A 19,385-nucleotide genomic window follows, 5' to 3' on the forward strand; every position below is an offset into this window, starting at 1 on the left:
GGGGCGCTGGCTCTGGTGTCATGGATCTTTCCGTTGAAGCAGTCCTGCGGGGCCAGTGGCGTGTTTACTTCAGTTGTTAGAATGAGAAAAGAATAGCCAACTTTAATGCTACGGGGATGAATCAAACTAAAGGTCCAAGATTGTGTGACGTGTGACAAGTATACCTTTCCTCTTGCCCACGCTTAGCAATATTGAATGATTCTTTTCTCCTCCTCCCCCCTCTCCTCGTCATCTTGCACTCCGTAGATGGCCATCACAAGAATAATGTCGGAAGCACGGAGCGGAGGAGTCGGATGTACAAGCTGACCGGGGATGTGAAGAGCGTCCGAGCTTATTATGGGCCCCTATCGGTGCCCGTTTACACCACAGCAGGACAGAAAGTACGTACCTCTTCAAGGTGGGTGGCTTGGCTTTCATTGCGAATTAGCCAGCCTGACGACCTTCCCCAGCAGAGCGACCAACCGACACCCAGCCATCCACAGTCGATCTGCCTTACTACGGAACCAGCGTCCAAACACGAGTTTCCTCCTCTACATCTCTCTCTGGGATCATAGGGCCGGGCACAGCATCTGTGCACAAAGTAAGTTATCAACTGCATCCTCTCCTCACTACTGTCCGGAGTCTGCCATCGATTCTAATCTGTTATTTCCTGGTAACAGACATACTGTCGATCACCCCCAGCCCCCGGAGGCTGTATTGAAACCGACCGACGACGACCGATCTTCTCCCCGATCACCTCAAACCCGATACTACTTCAAGCTGCGCAGCACAATCACTCCTGCTGCACGGAGCTCTGAGTCTCCAAAATGTCTGCTGAGGGCGTTGATGCGGGTGAGTTGTTATTCTTGAATGAATCCACGCTTGCGCGCGCAGGAAGTACATGAGGATGGTGTGCTGACGACAGTCGTGTCTCACAGCCGCGCCGAACCTCAACCTTACCCCTGAAGAGAAACGTCTCTATGGCCAGTTGTTCCGCCAAGCCGATACCGAGAGCGTAGGTGTTGTTACTGGCGAAACCGCTGTCAAGTTCTTTGAAAAGACTAGGTTGGATTCTAGAGTACTTGGAGAGGTAAGGACGACTACTACGAATATCCCAAGTCAGTCACAGTAGCTGATGCAAGCGACGACAGATATGGCAGATTGCAGACAAGGAGAACCGGGGCTTCCTGACCCCAGCGGGCTTCGGGCTTGTGTTAAGGCTCATCGGCCACGCGCAAGCTGGGCGCGAGCCAACAACCGAGATCGCCCTCCAACCGGGACCGCTGCCACGTTTCGATGGCATGCCTCCTCCAGCCGGCCTCACGTCTCCCACCGCCCCTCCCGCCGCTGCCCTGCAAGCCCAGGGCACTGGCGGAGGCCCTATCAGGATTCCGCCTCTGACGCCCGAGAAAGTTAACCAGTATGCTGGATTGTTTGAGCGCCAACCGCTGCAGGCGGGCAACCTCCTACCGGGCGACGCAGCCAAGTCCATCTTCGAGAAGTCAGGACTGCCGACCGAGGTGCTTGGCAGAATCTGGCAATTAGCCGACACTGAACAGCGCGGCGCTTTGGTCTTGACCGAATTTGTCATCGCCATGCACCTCCTTACATCCATGAAGACAGGCGCTCTGAGAGGCCTCCCCAATATCCTTCCAGCGGCTCTGTACGAAGCTGCAACTCGGCGTGGACCTGCCGCGCCCAGACAATCGCCTACCGGTACCGGTCCCGTCTCTGCCATTCCTAGACAACTCAGCGGCTCGGCCCAATTTCGTGCCGGTAGCCCCCTTGGACGGCCGCCCATCACCGCGCAAACAACTGGCACTCCCGCAAACGACTGGCTCATCACCCCTGATGACAAGGCACGGTTTGACATCCTTTACAATGATCTGGACAAGAATCGCAAGGGCTTCATCACTGGCGAAGAAGCCGTCCCTTTCCTGAGCCAATCGAACCTCCCAGAGGACGCCTTGGCTCAGATTTGGGATCTTGCAGATATCAACTCCGAGGGCCGCTTGAACAGAGATACTTTCGCCGTTGCCATGTACCTCATTCGGCAGCAGCGGATGAGGCGAGATGGCTCGGTCTCCCTTCCGACAACGCTGCCTGCCAACCTGATCCCACCTAGTCTGCGGACCCAAGCACGTCCCCAAACATCAGGCTCGCCCTTTGACGCGCCTCCCCAGCCTCAACCACCTGTCCCGGCGCCTCCTCCGGCTCCCAAGTCTGCTCTTGATGACTTGTTTGGTCTTGACACACCGCCTGCTCCCGCCCCTGCACAAGTTGCTCTGTCGACGGGTGGTTCTAATGCGAACGATCCGTTCGGCTCGGGCTCGGCTGTCCTGGCACCTTCTTCTCCCATTCGACCCTCGCCCACTGGAACTCAATTCAAGCCATTTGTGCCTTCATCGTCTTTCGGGCGCGGGCTTGCTGTTCATTCCACAGGAGACTCAAACTCCGGCAAGCCCCCCGCTCCCTCGGCATCCGAAGACCTCCTGGGAGATGGCGACCCTGAGGTCAGCAAGAAGCTGACCAACGAAACTGCCGAGCTTGCGAACCTATCCAATCAGATCGGTTCACTGTCTAAGCAGATGCAGGAGGTTCAGGGTCAGCGTACCACAACGCAAAACGAACTCAACCAAGCCAACTCACAGAAGAAGAACTTTGAGCAGCGCTTGGCGCAACTCCGTACCTTGTACGAGAAGGAAGCCAAAGACGTTGAGGCTTTACAGGTACAGCTGAACACCTCAAGAAACGAGACGAAGAAGCTTCAGGCCGAGTGCATGACGCTGGACGGCACCTACCGAGACTTGCAGACTCAGCACCAGCAAGTTTATGCTGGGCTGCAGGCTGATCAGCAAGAGAACGCAAGTCTTAAGGAAAAGATGCGTGCCCTCAACGCCGAGATTGCCCAGCTCAAGCCTCAGATCGAGAAGCTCAAGTCCGAGGCGCGACAACAAAAGGGACTTGTTGCCATCAACAAGAAGCAGCTGACGACTAATGAGGGCGAGCGCGATAAGCTTCAGTCTGAACTGACCGATCTCTCCAAGAGCAACGAGGAGCTCTCTCGCCAGGCGAACACTAGTTCTCCAGTCGCGTCATCGGCCCAGGTCGGAAGTCCTACACCTTCGACTGCCAGTGGAAACAACCCCTTTTTCAGGAGAACGGGCAGCACTGACATTATGGGTTCCTTCGCCTCGCCGCCGCCTGCCAAGCCCTCCAGTGTTGACAAGTCCTTTGATGATGTCTTTGGGCCAGCATTCCCTTCTGCCGGGTCTACTAGTACCCCACCACCCGCCACATCTTTCAAGCCGCAACACACAGGTGCGTCGACTGCCAGCTTGGGCTCGTTCTCGACACCCCCAGTCTCCACGCCACCCAATGTCAGCCGTCAAGCCACCCTCACAGCTGAGCCTCCTGCTCCTCCAGAGTCGAGGCAGATCAGCTCAAGTTTCCTCCCGTTCGCCGACGCAAGTGAATCTCTCAGCTCCTCTCGGGCCGTCTCACCGCCTGCCTCTCGAGCTGAAGGTGGTTTTGAGACCCCTCAGGCGAGCTCACTGCCTGGAGCTTTCCCCCTCGAGCCTACGACAACGGGCCGGAGCACTGAGTCGGCGTCGACCGCAAGCAACAAAGAGCCCACTATCCAAGGCGATGCGAAGCCTCCGAGCAACGGAGTTGCAGCTGCGCCAGACAATGCTGTGACGGACTCTGACCCGTTTGCAGCCATGGGCCCGAATGATGCCAAGGCTGATTTTGATGATGCTTTTGCTAGCTTTACTAGTGCGCACAAGAGCTCGGAAAGCTCTGGTGCTGACGCAAACAAATCTTTCTCAGCTTTCGACTCTGAGTTCCCGCCCATCTCTGAGCTTGACCGCGAAGATGATGATTCGGATACTGCAAGCGAGGGTGGCGGGTTTGGTGGTGGTTTTGAGGATGATTTCGCCCCGGCGTCCCCTCAAGCAAAGAAGACCGAGGCTCCCGAAGCTCTCAAGGAAGCCACTTCTCCCCCACCTGCCGCCGCAGCCCTTGCACCCGCCCCTGCTATTGAGGATGCGCCTGCGCCTGAGCCCTCTGCTGCCCCGGTTGCTACCCCTGAGGTCTCGGAAACTCCTGTTGCACCAGCGGCTCCAGCTACACAGCCTGCCGCACCCAAGGCAAAATCGTCCTTCGACGACCTAGACGATGAATTCGAAGGCCTTGAGGATGCCAAGGAGGGCTCAGCCGACGACGACTTCCAGACGATCTCTAGGTCCGGCCTGGACGACTTCAATCCTGTCTTCGACAGCAGCCCTCCGCCTAGCCAGGCCAAGACTGAGTCGACGGCGTTTGGACAAGAGAGCAGCTACGATTTTGGATCGGTATCGCCGAACACCGCCGTTGGTGGCAACGCCGGTGCACCGGCGAAGGGAGCAGGAGCCCCAGAGGCGCAGGACTGGGATGCCATCTTCGCCAGTCTAGATTCGCCTAGCGACGCCAACGCAAACCCTACCGCAGGTGCTCCCGCCCCTGCTCCCCAGGCTGAAGAGACTCGTCCGGCCCCCGGCCGAGCTCTCACCCAGTCGGGTGAGCACGATGACCCGATCCTGAAGAACCTTACCAGCATGGGTTACTCGAGGGAGGACTCCATTCTCGCTCTAGAGAAGTACGACTACAACTTGGAGAGGGTAAGTTGATGCGTCCAAGGCATTGTTATTCAAAGAGGTCACGGAACTGACGGTTTTCTCTCAGGCTGCCAACTATCTTGCAAGCCAGTCGTGAGGTTGGCAGTGAGACCATCGACCGAATAAGAAATAACAGACACGCAACTGGGTTTCCTTGAGGGAGGCAGAGTGGCGTAAAAAGCCCCATGATAGCAAGCGTCGTGATTTCCTCGCTTGACCTAGACGAGATACCTTGATGCTTGCAGGTTGTTGAGAAACCCTCTCCCACCTCCGTATGCCAGGCCGCCTCGGTTCTCCTTTGGACTACGGTTGGCCCGCTGGCAATTAATGTGTATGTAGGATGTACATGTTTGATTCAACACTAGCATAGCAATGTTGCCAGATTTTCTAACAGAACTTTTTAATACTCATGTTCCTCACTTTTGTTTTGTCCCCATTGAGGCTCAAGTGGTGAACTCTGTGATCCTGCTCCCTTTGTCCAGGCCACACAGCAAAAGCATTTTCACGCAATGTATTAGGGTCCATTCATGCCAGCACTCTGTGACTCTGTATCTTGTGCAGTGAATCTTCATCTTCAATTCTCATAGAGCCTAGACTCTCATATGACGAGGTCTCGTAACCACGCTAACACGCCCTATTAGGGCGTTGGTCTGTTCGGCATCATCTGTGCCGTCTGCGTGTGTGCTCACAGGTAATGAACACAAGGGTATTCGTCTTAGCCTACTGTATTTTCGTGAGTTACCCTTATTATCATCTCCACCCAACTCTCTCTCATCGCGTCTAATCGGTCGACTTGCGGAACTTGTTGACAACGCGCTCAATGCCGTCGCAACCCTTCTTCAGGGTGTCCATCTTGGGGCCGTACGAGAAACGGACAAAGTGGTGGCAGGGACTGTCGAAAAGATCACGACGTCTCGACGGGTTCAAGTCGAAGAAGATACCGGGGACGACAATAACCTTCTCCTCCAAGCAGGCCTGGAAGAAGTTGAGACCGTCGGCGATCGGGCCGGGGAGACCCTCAAGGTTCAGCCAACTAGAAACACCGTCAGTCCGGCTTGTGTAAGGCATGCTTGAGAAGGACAAACTCACAGGTAGAAAGTAGAGTCGGGGACGTATTTAATGATGAAGCCCATCTCGCGCAGTCTGCGGACAACGTAGTCACGCTTGTCCTGTGTAATTGTTAGAACATGTCAACCCCAAAGATCGAGGGTGTGACGTACGCGGAAGTGCTTCTGGAGAAAGACCATCTCCGCCTTGACCAGGGTGGGGTCGAGCATGGGAATGGCCGCCTCCTGGAAGGGGTGGTTGGCACCACCATCGAGGTAGCTGCCGCAAGAGCCGATGCTAAGATCTGTCAGTATGGATATCTTCAGTTTGGCGCTACTGCTACTCACGCCTTGATGTACTCTGCCCAATACTGTTAGCAAATGTCCAGTCAATCCAGGAACATGGTCACATACCCTTGGGGCCAAGGATCCACGCGATACGCCAGCCAGGAAGTCTGAAGCGCTTGGTCAAGCCGTCGATGATGAGAACATCGTCCTCGTCGACATCCTCGACGTTCTCGGCAGCAGAGATGGTGTTGCCGTCACAGTTGCTAGTGTAGTTGTAGCCAGAGTAGAACTCGTCGCTGATGAAGGTGGCGCGGCCACGGCAGATGTCTTGGATTTCGGCCAACTCGGGGTTGGCAACGACACGACCGGTGGGGTTACGAGGGTTCGAGGTCAGAATGACGGAGGAACCACGGGAGATTTCTTCAGCAATTCGGTCGGGGTGAATGTGGTAGCCATCCTCCTCGGCCAGAGGGACGGGAATGGCAGAGAACTGTTGATTTGGTGTCAGACGGTATCCAATGTTAGCTTTGTATAGGAGCACATACGTTCTTGAAGAGGGACAGCATCTCGTTGTAAGCAGTGTAGTCGGGCAAGAAGAAGGAGAGGTAGGAGTTTCCGAGAACGGCAGCGATACGGATCAGGCCAGCGCGACCACCGGGAACAATGGCGACGTTCTCCCAGGTGTACTTGCTTTCCTTGCCCTCACGATGCATGACATTGTAGAGGTTGGCCACGGCCTCGCGAAGCTCCTTGATACCCGCGGTAGGGCCGTATTCGCGACCGGCCATCGAGATGTCGATGGTGGTGGGGCGAGGGAAGCAACCGGCAATGTCATCTTCGACCTCGGGGCACCCTGACCCAGGTTGGCCCAAGAATCGGGGTCCTCCAGGAAGCCATACTCGGAGGCGCGCTCAGTGCACCAGACGACACCGGTGGAGGATCGGCTGGCATCGAGACCAGCATGGGCCTGGTGACCCTCGTGGGCGTTACGGAACTGTCTGTGGGTCTTGGATTGGACCTCTGGTAGCAAGAATGTCAGCGTGATTCAGGTAGCGAGACCATGGCCATCGACATTGACGCTAAAGAGCCAAGACTCGGAATGTCATCGAGCGCGAGTTGGAGCTGTGTGGGGAACGAGGGGCAACTGCTGGAGACGCAGCGTTGGAGCTGGGTTCGAGCATTTCAGCTCCTACCCCGCACCAACACCAAGCTGGAGGACAAGCTTTTCTCCTCGACTCTTCGCTGCTTGACCGCACAGCTCGGGAGCAGGTAAGAAGGAAGCAGAAAAGGATGCCATTCGCGCAGCTCAGGCTGGTTGTATAGACGAAAGGGGGGGGACTAGGCTTCCTACCGTTGCCTCCAATCTCGCCGACACTGAAGCGTCTGGGCTTGGGCACACCGGTGTGCCGATTGATCGAGAACTTGCGGTTGCTGAACATCTTGGCTGATCTGTCTTCAGCTGCGGGTGGCGCTTGATCTTTGGCAAAAATGGCGCTGGGAATCGCAGCAGCTGGGATTGGGAAGCTGCAGCTGGAAGCAAGAAAAAGAGTTTTGTAGTCGGTGGATCGGTCGCCCCGTCTGTTCACCAGGCTGGGGAATAATCTGGGGAAGGTGAGGAGGGAGAGTGTGTGAGAGACGGTGAACTGAAAACAAAGGGGGGAAATGCTCTTCACCTCTTCAAGGTGAGGCAGCGAGGGGCACGCAAAGCGTCTTATACAGGGAAACTGGGAAACTGCGAAAGGCCTCTCTTCACCGGCACTTGGGGCCCTGGCGTTGGCTTGGGAATCCCTGCAGGATAGGAATGCAGCTCTGATGCAGGCTCTTCCAATTGTGGGTTTTGTAGGGCGCGATAGAGATGCTGATAGGCTCAGAAGCTGCCTTCGTTCTCATTGAAGATGGACGTGGGACTGTCACTTGACGAATTTGGGTGGGCGGTCACCGAGTCTCAGAGGCGTGGCAGAGCGAGACGGGGGCTCGAAACAGGTCGAACAGGTCCAGAAGGAAAATGGAAGCAAACAGTGCTGTGGTCACAAATTAGCCTCGAGAGTGCCGTGCCGCCTGTGCCGTCTTTAGGACCAATGAGTCCGAATGTCGATCTCTGCTACATGTTAAAGTAGCACTCGGTGAGCGAACGCAGAGAGGCGGCGCACAGCAGCGTGGCGCTCGCTGTTTCGTGTGCGGTGTTCCATTTTAAAAGGGAACGCAACGCCAGTGCGAGTGTCTGTCTGTCTGTCTCTCTCACCCTCTGTGTACGGTTGTTTGCCCCTCATCTGCCCCTCGTTGCCCCTTGTCAACAACCCGTGTTGGTATCACCACGGTACGTAAAAAAGCGGTGTCTAGATTCAGTGTCCTACTCGAAAGCGGATCTCCGTATCTTTGTCTGGCTCGTCCCCGGCTTCGATTCGTGCCCAATCAGTGCAGGAAGGCGTCCTGTCCGGGACAGACGGCGACTTCACGGGGGAAAGATGCTTTCACCAAGCAGACTACAGCACCAGAAGCACAGCACATCCTCTTACCTTTTGCCCAGTAAGCGTCGAAGGCCCCTGGTGAATGTTGCGCAGCATATCTGGGATGTTGAATACTTGGCCCAATCACAGGAGGTCATTGGCAGGGTAGTCTGGTCGAGGCGGACCCCATACGGCATTTTACCGGGACTTTCAGGACGCTTGAGTTCTCGTCGTGGGTCGGCGCACCCGAGCAACAAAATTGACAACTTTCAGGAGATTTCCACAACGAAGTTGCTTTAGGAGATTTTTGCTTGCAAAATCGGCTGTGTGTTGCCAGTATTGTCGTCCATCGCATGCCAAACAACATGTCTCCTCGACATGGTCAGAACCAAAGGAGACCTGATGTTACGCGTTGACAATGGACTCGAACCAATGGATGCAGTGTTTCTAAATCATTGACGAACACGGCGACGGCGAAATGCAGACTTCGCTGGAACCCCGGGCGCCGAGACTCTAGCGCCAGATGTCAACCCCGTACCTTTTCGAGATTCGCAGCCCCTGGAAACGGAACACGGCCAAAGTTATAGGCCGGCCACATACGAGGCGACCGCTGACCAATCCCAGGCCACCTTACACGTGACCCGTCTCTTTCTGAACGGATACACACCTTTCTCATCTACCCCGCAACCGGGTGTAGTCACAACAAACTTGGGAAAAGGAAGTCTACAAAGACCATTATCATCATTCTGTAAGCCCAAATGCAAGGCATCCAGGGACCAGGCGGACCTGATTTTGGGACGGCGAGCCACGTGCAGCTTGCATAGCTAAGGCAGAATGAAAAGTCGGTTGCCTTGCTCAGCCTACCTAGAAATGCAGTGCCCCCTGATCCGGTGACAGGCCAGTCACATTGCCCAGCTCAGCATAGCCACACATGATGAAGGGGCCCGGGGGGGGGGGGGGGGGGGGGGGGGGGGGGTCCTCAGCCTCAACTCTTAACTCAAATGAGAGCGCCACCGAGATCCTAACATCAATGCCATACATCGACTTCACTCATCATCGCCTTAGGCTGACTGACAAGGAGGCAATATGAAACTTTCAAAGAGGTCCAAGAACTGACCCTTATAAGAATGAAGCAATCCGATGCGATAGACAAACGTGCAGGGGAGTTGGGCCAGAGCATCACACAAAGCCTAAGTTCAGTAAAGACACAATTCCCAGCCAACTCAACTTCAAGCATCTCTTTGTCAACAGCAATCTGAAGTGACTGAACAGCATCCCAAGTTTGCGTAGTACCAGGGTCATCGCAAACCTTCTTTCAAGAAGGAACAGCGCCACTATATTTCCTTCTTCGACAGACAGCCTCTGGCCCACTTTACCTATTATATCAAGTTCACTGCAACAGCAGTTTCCTTCCTTCACCATGCCTCACTTCGAAGAGCCAGCCCCTGCCTACCCCTCGTCGCCCATCGCGGACGACTACCAAAGGCCCGATATGCGCAAGTCATTCTTCGGCTCCGTCAAGGATAAGCTATCCCGCAAGTCAACTCCGTCGTCACAGAAATCCAAGCATATCGCAGAGTCCAATATGCCTTTCAGCAACAACCCCTTTGCTCACCATCCAGTCGTCAAGCAAGCCAACCGTGAGTCTTAGCCCAGCATCATAATCACTCCTCCAACTCCGACCAGTAATTCTCACTGTCGTCCAGTCCCCAATCAGCCTCCTCCCGCCTACACTGTGACAGCGCCTCCTCAGTCAGGCGCCGACTACCTGACGGCTCTGGATGGCCCTGTTAGAAGCCCGTCACCCGCCCCATCAAACGCCGACTCCATCATGTCGGCCGCCGGCATGAGGGTCTCAACGCCTGAGGACCCCTATGCCTTTCTATCCTCCTTCGATACCATTTTCATTGTCGATGATTCGGGTTCGATGGCCGGCCGCTCGTGGCCCGAGGTCCAAAACGTTCTCCGCGCCATTACACCCATCTGTACGTCTCATGACGACGACGGTGTCGACCTGTACTTTCTCAACAACAAGACGACGGACAGCGGCAATGCCAGGGCAGGCAAAGCTGCCGGCGGCTACTATGGCATCCGGCGTACTGAGACGGTCCACGAAATCTTCACCACAGTCCGTCCCCGCGGCGCCACACCCACCGGTCAGCGCCTCCATGCTATCCTCCGGTCTTACTTGCAGCTCCTCGAAAGTAAGAAGCACGATCTCGAGAGCGTCAAGCCGATCAACATTATTGTCATCACCGACGGCGCGCCCTCGGACGATGTCGAGTCTACTATCATCTCGGCGGCCAAGAAGCTCGATAAGCTCGACGCCCCCATGCACCAGGTCGGCGTGCAGTTCTTCCAAGTCGGCAACGAGCCCGGCGCCCGTGAGGCGCTCCGGGAGCTCGACGACGATCTCGTCGGTAGGATTGACGGTGATCTCCGCGACATGGTCGACACCGTCACCTGGGAGAACGGCAACCGGGGCGTGCTCACGGCGGACAGCATCCTCAAGGTCGTCCTCGGCGCAGTGGTCAGACGTCTCGACCGTCGTCGTACTAGTGGCGAGGGTCGTCGCTAAGAACAGCCAGCTGCAGCTCTTTCTCCTGTGTCCCTCTCTCTTCTCTTGTTAGTCACATTAGGCATCGATGGCGTTACTGCGGATAGAATCGGATTCTGGGCTCTTTAGCAAGATGGCGCAAGCCAATACCTGATACCCATGGGAGGATTTCTCAGTCGTCTTCAGAATAGATAGACAGGTGCATGGCTCACGCCATCGGGGGGATCTTCTCGGCCTGATGCACCTTCGCATCAGAGTATCAAAGGTGCAATAAACAAGCATTAAGCGTAGACAAATAATAGTCCTTCCAATCGAACGCGACCGTAAACTCGCAATATGAGAAGCGTGGGGGCCATGACCAAGTTGTAATCCTCGAGTCGGGGAGCCCGTTGAGTCCTTTGTGTAAAGACAAAGAGGAATGGAAGAACAGAAGGGGGGTCTGGAAATTACCAGAAGTCGCTTCACACCTTTGGCAACTCTTTGACGCCAAGGGGGACCCACTTCACTCTCATCTCTGAACATCGATAAACTCTCACAACTCACCGACGACCCCCAACTCCAGTTCGGCTTCCCAAAGCCCAAACCCTCGCTCAATTTTACCCAAGAGAAACTGGCAAATACGAGACATCATTACTCAAATGAGACTACAGGTTGGGTACATCCCACGCCTGTACGCGCCTCTCCGAACACTGACCCGCCAATCATTCGGACCGTCACCCGCCCTGACCACTGTCCGCGCCGCCACCGCGACGACAAAGTCGAACAGCAGGTCGAGCACATCATCGGGATCCCAGTCGAAGGCGATGGGGGCACCAGCGCCAGAAGCACCACCAGGAGCCGCCAATGGCTCGGCGGCGGCAGCGAGTGCTGCAGGAGGACGGCGGGAGACCCAGAACCAAAAGGTCGAGGACGGTAGCCACCGAGGGCACCACCCCACGGAAAGCACGTCACCGGCCCCTGAAAACGCGACATCCAACGCCCCCGCGGCGGACAGCAGCAACGCCGATTCTAGCCAGCGCCAGCCTGACGCGCAGGGCTCTGCCGAGTCTGCTCAGCAGAAGCAGGCCCCAGCTCTGCCGCCGCTTCCCGCGCCCTCGTCTGACGGCAACTCCGCTGGAGGCAACGGCACCATCACCCTCGACATGAGCGGCGGCGAGGGTGCCTCGACCAAGCTCGACCACCTGGGGCCCCTGGTGGTCAACCAGGACGGCACCATGTCGCGGATCGGCAACTGGGGCGAGATGACGGAGATTGAGCGTCGCAACACGCTGAGAATCCTCGGCAAGAGGAACCAGATCCGTCTCGCGGGTCTCAGGGGGAGGGCAATGGTACTGGGGACGGGGCCGACCGAGGCTGAGAGCTCGAAGAGGAAAAGCAAAGAGGAAAAAAAAAGGCGCGGATCGAGACTCAATCGGAAAGGAGGTGAAGTCAAGAAATATTTTCTCATTGATATGCGAGAAAGTGGACGCCCCCGGAGGAGTCCCAAGGCCGGGATGAGAGTGGTAGGGCCGAGTAATACTGCTGTGTATAGTAACAGATTGAACCCGAGGAAATGAAGCGTCTCCATTATCCAAGCCTTCTCCGTCTCGTCGTCCGCTCACGATCCAATCCAGCCCCCCCGTTCCGTATGGTCCTCATCCATCTTATCCCATGTTAAGCGGCTGTCTCGTCCTATCCCATGCCGTTTGTTGAGTCTTACCCAGCCCACCACTTTTGGAAGAGAACATGTCGTTCTGGATTAGCGGGCTTTGAGTTTTTTTTCTCACCCTGTCCTCCTTCCCCTTGCCCCTTCTGCTTCCAATGCCTGTCCATAGAGTCTTTCTAACAAGAAGCGGTGGGTGTCACCGAATCCAACAGGCAACGGTTCCGTAAATTTAGCCTGCCTATGGTGAATCGGACAGAACTACGTACCCGCGGGTTCTGGCCACCAGTTCTTGCCCTTTTTCAGTGAATGGGGCATGTCGGCGCGGTAAGCGGGGGTAATAGAATGGAGAGACACGGGGTGATAACCAACCTGACTGACCTAGCTTGCCCGTCAAACAAAGCAGAGTGGCCAGGGGGGTGCCTGTGCGGACTTGGGCGGTCGAACTCTACCTTGCGGGGACCGTATCACGCCTTCGACTTGCGGGATGTTGAGATCTGAGTCACTTTCAACGGCAGAGCCTCCGAGTCTTGAGTCTCTCTAGTGAAGTCTCTAGTGAGATCTTTGGAATTGGAATAATCGTTGTAGTCAATAGACGTAGGGTGAACAACCCCATCCATATAATTCATCGCTGTGATATACTCTCATCACGTTCCCTATATCATGAGTTCGTGCAGGTATATGTTTAAATCTCATCACATGTTGCCAGTCAACAAAAACAAAGACGCTCAGTAAACCCGCCCGTTCTTCACCCCTCTACATCTCGTCCACAACCCCATCCCGCAGGTAATCTCTTTGTCCCTTCACGGTGCCAAACTCCACCTGGTGCCAGAAGACACCAATGTCTTGACCTTGAAACGCATTGCATACAGTCCGCCCGAGGAAGTTGTGCCTCCCATTGGTGATCGATTTCCTCCCGTTTACTTTGCCTCCTCCGCCTTGACAGAATCCGAGGACGCCGTGGACTTGGGCTGCTTGTTCTGGAACTCTTTGAGCATGGAGGCGATGTCTTCGTTGCCCTCGTTCTTCTCCATGACGAGGTTCTTAAGCCAGCGGTTCTCGGTCTCAAGGAGATTGATGCGCTGCTCGAGAGCAGAGACCTTGTCGGACATCTCCTTGGCGCTCTTCTCGAGTGCCTGCTCGCGCTGCTTCTTCTTGATGCGGAATCTGGCGGAGGCGGCGGTGTTTCTCCTGCGCTTGTCTTCCTCAGCGGCGACGCGGGACTGCTCTTCGAAGCTCTGGCCGGGTCTGCTGACGCCGTTCATGGACTCGGGGGTTCTAGTCTCGGCGGCCCTCGGTGTAGGAGCGCCATAGTGGTGGTTCTGCTGCTGGGAGACAGGAGGCGGCGCGTAGGTAGGTTGGGGGTTGGGCTGGAGAGGTTGGAGGTTACCCAGGCCTTCGGCGAAGGGCGGGACGCCCGAGGCAGGGTAGGGGTTGGTAAAATCGTGGAAGTTGAATTCGCCTGTCATTGTTCATGGTCAGATGGATGGTTCAAGGCAGGAGTTATCAGTTCCTGGCATCGTGGCGCCGGCGAGACGGCGGGATGAGGGGGAAGACGGGCGGATAGCGCTTGTTCAAAGAAACAACCGCATCGACGAGCCTAAATGCTAGAATAGCAACGCCGTCGACCATAGCACTTGCTTAATCGGTATCGGATAGCGGCTGCCCAGATGGTCGTTACCCCCCTGCTAGGGTCGATGACGATAAGTCACGGGGTATTGCACCATCCCCCGGCAATTTGTAAGCTCCAATCCTGGAGTCGCGCCTCTCCCTCAACAGCGCAGGCCGGCCAACCTGCATAAAACGCAGCAACGGAGCCTCCCAATCAAGGCCACTGAATGAAACATGGACCGCGCATGAACAGGGTGGGGTAGGAAACGACTGATTTGGAGGCTGGCGATAAGTCGGTCGCATGTGCTTGGCTGCGGCCCTGAAGGAAAGTTGAGCTGATCGCTGGGGATTGGAGGTTAAAGTTCAGAGAAGCCACTTGACTCGGGTGTTTGAATCGTGAATCACCACCAGTTTCCCAATAGCCCGATGACACACGCGGAACCACGGCTGATTGGAATACTCCTGTAAAATCCGACCTCTTCGAGGTAGCCAACGCGTGGTGTTGTAGGGGGGTTGAGATGGTGAAGCAGGTGATGAACGCATGGCGTATTCGGTAAACTCAAAACTCGCAATAACAAGAAGAGGGTTCCAAAACCGATTGGTCAGGTGAAATATGACAACATAACCGAAATCCTCGTCTCACCTGGCATGGAAAAGTCGACGTTGAAGTCGCCAATAGGGGAGGTCAATTCTTCGGTAACGGCGCTCGAGGGAGCCTGGGGCTCAACGGTCTCGGGCTTCTTGGCCGGTGCCTGGTAATCGGTGTGCTGGCCGGTCTCGAAGTCGAAAAACTGAGTGTTGGTGAAGATTGCGAGGTCCTCTTCAAATGTGAAGTTCTCTTCGGCAGAGGCGGGCTCCTTGACGGTGTTGAGGTCGCGCAGGTAGCGAGAAACGTTGGGCGCACGCCCACCGCCAGTGCTGGTGTAAGGCGACATTATCGCGAGGCCGGTGAAGGCTCTGTGTTGCGAGATCGGGTTCTTCTGGTCAAGGCGACAAAAAGGCAGAGGAGCGAAGGGGCTCCGTCAAAGTCGACTCCAGAGCGAGGACGTCGAGTTGTTTTGTGGTTGTAAAAAGCTGGGTCCCTGAGGTCAAGGACGGCGGCGATGGCGTTTGGAGGGGGAGAGTGGGCTCGTTGTGGCCGTACTGGAACCCCCAAGCAATTCAGTAAAGTGCGCGCGGTTCAACGACCGGGATCGATTCCAACTTTTCGGCACTGAGGTCAGCGAGGATGGAGGGGCAAATCTGGCGCCGGTTCGGGTAGATGTAAGACGACAGCTGGACGAGGGCGCAAGATGTTGAAAGTGTCGATCAAATGTTCTCGTGGGCGACTGGCTGGTTCGTGAGAGCGAGGTTCGTCTCAGTCGCGGGCTGGATTGCTGCGTAGTTCAGGGTGAAGTGGATGAGATGGGGGAAGAGGAGTCAAATTGGGCGAGAATGAAGCCTTTGTTCGGAGGCCCATGTTGCGGACCCAGGCCGAGTGGATAGTATTAGTCAACTTCTTTACCCGACAGCGCGACTTTCTGTGCCCCCCAGGAGGGGCCCCGAACGTGCTCCGCGGTGTTGGCTCGCAGCAGCCATTGGCCGATAGTCTGTTCATTTCCCTGTAGACCACCCCACGCATCTGCGTGCCGCCGCTGCAGGCAGGGCAGCCCAGCAATGGAGCAACTGGAAGGGTTGGCAGCAGAAGGGTGACCAGGTGTGGCCAGGCATGCTAGCCTTCCAGGTCTGGAACCTCCACCCACACACGACGCCCACGCCCACTCCCACCACTTCGAATCGAGGTGTTTACCCTGCGGCATTCAAGCCAGATGAGTGCAGAGTACCGCTGGCATGGCGTACACATGGCCTGGGCTGGGAGTACTCGGTACCGCGACAGCCAGATGAGCCCCCACCAGCCGATGAATGGGGTCGTGCTCCATCAGACTTTGTGGCCAATCACATGCGGAGACCTCGCCGTCGACGTGTGCTAAGCTTCTACATGTTCCGGCAATGACGATACGGCCAAGCATGGGCGACAGGGCGGTTCGGATCACTGTACCCTCGTAACCTGCCTTCTTGCCGAACACTCTTTCCTGTCTCCCACTCCTTTCCGTCTGCCCTTGCCGGCTCCCAGGGACCGCGAATTATGAAGCATGAGCCCTCGACTTCGAGCCCCTCTCTTCACCCATCCGTCATCATTCATCCACGTCGCACCACCGAATCAATGCCTCGCTAATGCGTTGGTGCCCCGCGGTAACTGCGCATCTCTGGACTGATATGCTCGTTTTCGGAGCTGCGTACGATTGACGTCTTTTGTTCGCATCTCTGGGCTGATCGACATGTCCCTGGGCGTCATCCTTTGTTGTTGGCATAAGAAAAGTCTGATCTTTGGAGACAAGAAATCAACGGATTTCCCCTTCTTTCCGTCCTCCACTCTCAAATTTCATTTTCCGAGGGTCGAAGCGCACAGTTCGACAGAACCCGATGCGTGATAGAGTTTTGTGCGTAGCCTGTGTAGATTACGTCGTGGCTTCACCTAATGGACCACAGTACATCTCGATCAAGGTGGCACCCAATACCGACGGTAAATTTAATACCCGCGCTACGACCAAATAATGGCTTGACTAGTTGTCGCAACCAACCACGTTGTCGTCGTCAACGATGAAATCCCGGGACCACCATGACTCGATGGGGTCTCGTTTGGGCTTGGTCGCGGGTTTCTGGCGCCAACCTTGCCGTGTTTCTTCCTGGCGTGAGTCTGGGCATCGATGGTCTTGTGGAAGGACCCTTAAATCTGAATTTCTAAGCAACGCTGCAGCCCCTCCGACCCTCGGAAGCACCACCGACCTTGTTCGGCAAGTAGGCCCGACTGTGCTTGTAGCCGCTGCAATCTGTCACTGAGGGCCATGCCTCTTCGAGGAGTTTACCGCGCAGCCAGGCCTCAGCACCTGAGGACAGGGAGTCGTGTTCAGGTCCCCGCCGGCTGTCATCGCCGGCCTGTCATTGCCATGCCATGACCTTGCAAGCTCCGGACTCCAAACTCCGTCCCTCTCGTACCTTTAAGCACTCCACTGTCAGCATTTGGCTTGTTGTTGGGCGGGCTGTTGCTGCTGCCTTCGCCGCCGGCCTCACCTGGTCAGTGCGCAACTTCGGATCGGGCGCGCATGTCCACATGACCCCGGCTGGGAGACCAGAACTTACCTAAGCCTCGGATTCTGGCAGCTTCCTGCCTCCCCTGCTCAACTTTAACGTAGGTGTCACCCACATCGAGGAGCCACTGCTCCGTGCCCCTCCTGTTAGCGCGCCCGACCCCATGAGAGAGCCTGTGCACCACTGCCGCATTTGCGACGCGTGCTTCGTTCTGCAACAACGATGGTAAAGCGCGTCTCCGCTTAAGATATTTCAGCCTCAATGATTGGGAGACCGGGATAGCTAACGACAGCCTCACTCCCACATTAGTATTCCCATTGCCATCCGAGATTTCGCACGCAAGAGAAGATCTTGATTGATCCAGGGCATCTCTTACCACTGCGCATCCGACGTCTCTCAACCTGCCACGATGTTTTGATGGCCATGGCACGTTTCTCCATCCCGACCAAAGGACGCTTGTCGTCAGATGTGCGACTTCCGCCGTCCAACCCTGCGGTTCAGAAAGCCTTGAGTCGCCTCTCACGCTCCTCCCTGCTGTCGTTGGTTCTCGAGTGGCTGAATGACGACAATGCTCAGCTGTGCGCACCGCTTTTGGGTGAGGAGGACGATGACGATGGGCTTTACCCCCCCGCGTCGTCGATAGAGGGACTGCGAGCCATTTACACGGACCTGCAGTACAGAAAGGGGTCCAAGAGAGAGGTTGTGGATCGCATCACAGAAGGCGACTGGAAACATGGCCTGACTCTGTACCAAATGGCCTTGACGGACGCTCAATATCTCCAAGACCATCCCACATCACAGAAATGGACCGCCTATCGAATCATGCCGCTCAAGGAGGCTTCGTACGTGGACGATGAAGAACAACCTCCGGAAGTCGACAGGGAGTCCCTTACCCTCCCCCGTTTTCACCCGTCGTCCTTCATCCAAAACCTTCAGGCTCACGTCCTACCCGACGTTAAGGCCCATTACCACTTTCACCGGCCTCAGGGGCTCACTCTTTCAATACTGCGCATCTTCATCATCGAGTCCCCTTACAGCATGAGCATGATACATTTAGGCAACGGTCTCCCGCCAACGGACTCCGATTTTGACAGCTCACGGACGCTTTATATTGCCTTCCCCGATGCATCACCCTTCGTCTATCTATCCAAATCCCAAACTGTGGGCTCATTAGGAGCGAGTGAGTCCAAGAGCTTCCGCAACTTGGTTGTGGAGGGAATACCAAAAGCCCTTTCGAGGCCCCGGGAAAGGTACACTCTCAAACCCACCAATATTTCGACCAAAAATCTAGATGCACTGCTGCATGTTAGAGGTGTTGGACGAACAAACGCGGCCGGTGGGGGGTGGGACATTTATGCCGATAAGAAGAAGAATGAGTCGCCGCTTGATACCATTTTACCAACTCCACCACTATCGGAAGAATCATCAGACGACACCTGGGAGCTGGCTACAAACGCAGGTTCGAAACGGAAAGCCGAGGGCCTTGATGGCACCGAGAAGTTTACCAAAAGAGCTCGGCTGTGTGCCCAGGCGAGGTTCGGAGATACCGCCAAGATGGACGACGGCTTGGGTATCGAGCGTGTTGATATCGTCATTGAAGACCCGTTTCCTAGCATCTCCCAGAGTGGATCAATGGGCGATGAGGGAGACCCTGAAGGCGAGACAGACGGTGACACGAGGAAGCCGAAGGCTGGTCGAAGAAGCAGCATTGAGATGTCTTTCGGAAACGATTCGGATGTTGAGGAGATTCAGCCCAGGCAAGACGCCGCGACCTGGGTTCCGAACGTAAAACTAACGTTCCACGGACCCCACGTGTTTGCTGGCATGCGGCAGCTCGTGGAGAACGGCATCATTGACGGAGAGCGGATGCCGGGATGGCTGACGGGCGAAGAGGGTGTGACAGTGGGCGCTGTCAGGCATGGCAGAATCCGGGGGCACAAGGGTTCTGGTATATAAGAGCAATGTCTGGGAGTCATAGAGGGAAATACCCCTGGGCCGTGTCCTAAGCGCTTGTGTCTTCCAAATGAG

At 55.9% G+C, this 19,385-nt stretch overlaps 6 protein-coding genes across 6 annotated transcripts; 4 read left to right on the top strand and 2 right to left on the bottom strand.

Moving 5' to 3' along the window:
- Window positions 1–806: 806 nt before the first annotated feature.
- Window positions 807–4,734, top strand: ColSpa_10072 (EH domain-containing and endocytosis protein 1; the record flags this gene model as incomplete). The annotated part of the gene is made up of 4 exons (XM_049276284.1): window positions 807–831; window positions 918–1,069; window positions 1,131–4,640; window positions 4,705–4,734. 4 exons carry the CDS (start codon window positions 807–809, stop codon window positions 4,732–4,734), a joined length of 3,717 nt encoding a protein of 1,238 aa, XP_049132241.1.
- A 5,104-nt stretch (window positions 4,735–9,838) lies between these two features.
- Window positions 9,839–10,996, top strand: ColSpa_10073 (uncharacterized protein; the record flags this gene model as incomplete). Its single annotated transcript, XM_049276285.1, has 2 exons — window positions 9,839–10,058; window positions 10,125–10,996. 2 exons carry the CDS (start codon window positions 9,839–9,841, stop codon window positions 10,994–10,996), a joined length of 1,092 nt encoding a protein of 363 aa, XP_049132242.1.
- Window positions 10,997–11,613: 617 nt separating this feature from the next.
- Window positions 11,614–12,531, top strand: ColSpa_10074 (uncharacterized protein; the record flags this gene model as incomplete). The annotated part of the gene is made up of 1 exon (XM_049276286.1): window positions 11,614–12,531. The coding sequence occupies one exon, from the start codon at window positions 11,614–11,616 to the stop codon at window positions 12,529–12,531; it is 918 nt and encodes a 305-aa protein (XP_049132243.1).
- Window positions 12,532–13,537: 1,006 nt separating this feature from the next.
- ColSpa_10075 (regulatory protein gal4) lies at window positions 13,538–14,086 on the bottom strand (the record flags this gene model as incomplete). Its single annotated transcript, XM_049276287.1, has 1 exon — window positions 13,538–14,086. One exon carries the CDS (start codon window positions 14,084–14,086, stop codon window positions 13,538–13,540), a length of 549 nt encoding a protein of 182 aa, XP_049132244.1.
- A 744-nt stretch (window positions 14,087–14,830) lies between these two features.
- Window positions 14,831–15,163, bottom strand: ColSpa_10076 (uncharacterized protein; the record flags this gene model as incomplete). The annotated part of the gene is made up of 1 exon (XM_049276288.1): window positions 14,831–15,163. One exon carries the CDS (start codon window positions 15,161–15,163, stop codon window positions 14,831–14,833), a length of 333 nt encoding a protein of 110 aa, XP_049132245.1.
- A 2,617-nt stretch (window positions 15,164–17,780) lies between these two features.
- On the top strand, window positions 17,781–19,313 carry ColSpa_10077 (inner kinetochore subunit mis15; the record flags this gene model as incomplete). The annotated part of the gene is made up of 1 exon (XM_049276289.1): window positions 17,781–19,313. The coding sequence occupies one exon, from the start codon at window positions 17,781–17,783 to the stop codon at window positions 19,311–19,313; it is 1,533 nt and encodes a 510-aa protein (XP_049132246.1).
- Window positions 19,314–19,385: the final 72 nt, after the last annotated feature.

This window comes from Colletotrichum spaethianum (assembly GCF_022836535.1).
Source record: "Colletotrichum spaethianum MAFF 239500 DNA, contig33, whole genome shotgun sequence".
In the NCBI taxonomy this organism is placed as follows: domain Eukaryota; kingdom Fungi; phylum Ascomycota; class Sordariomycetes; order Glomerellales; family Glomerellaceae; genus Colletotrichum; species Colletotrichum spaethianum.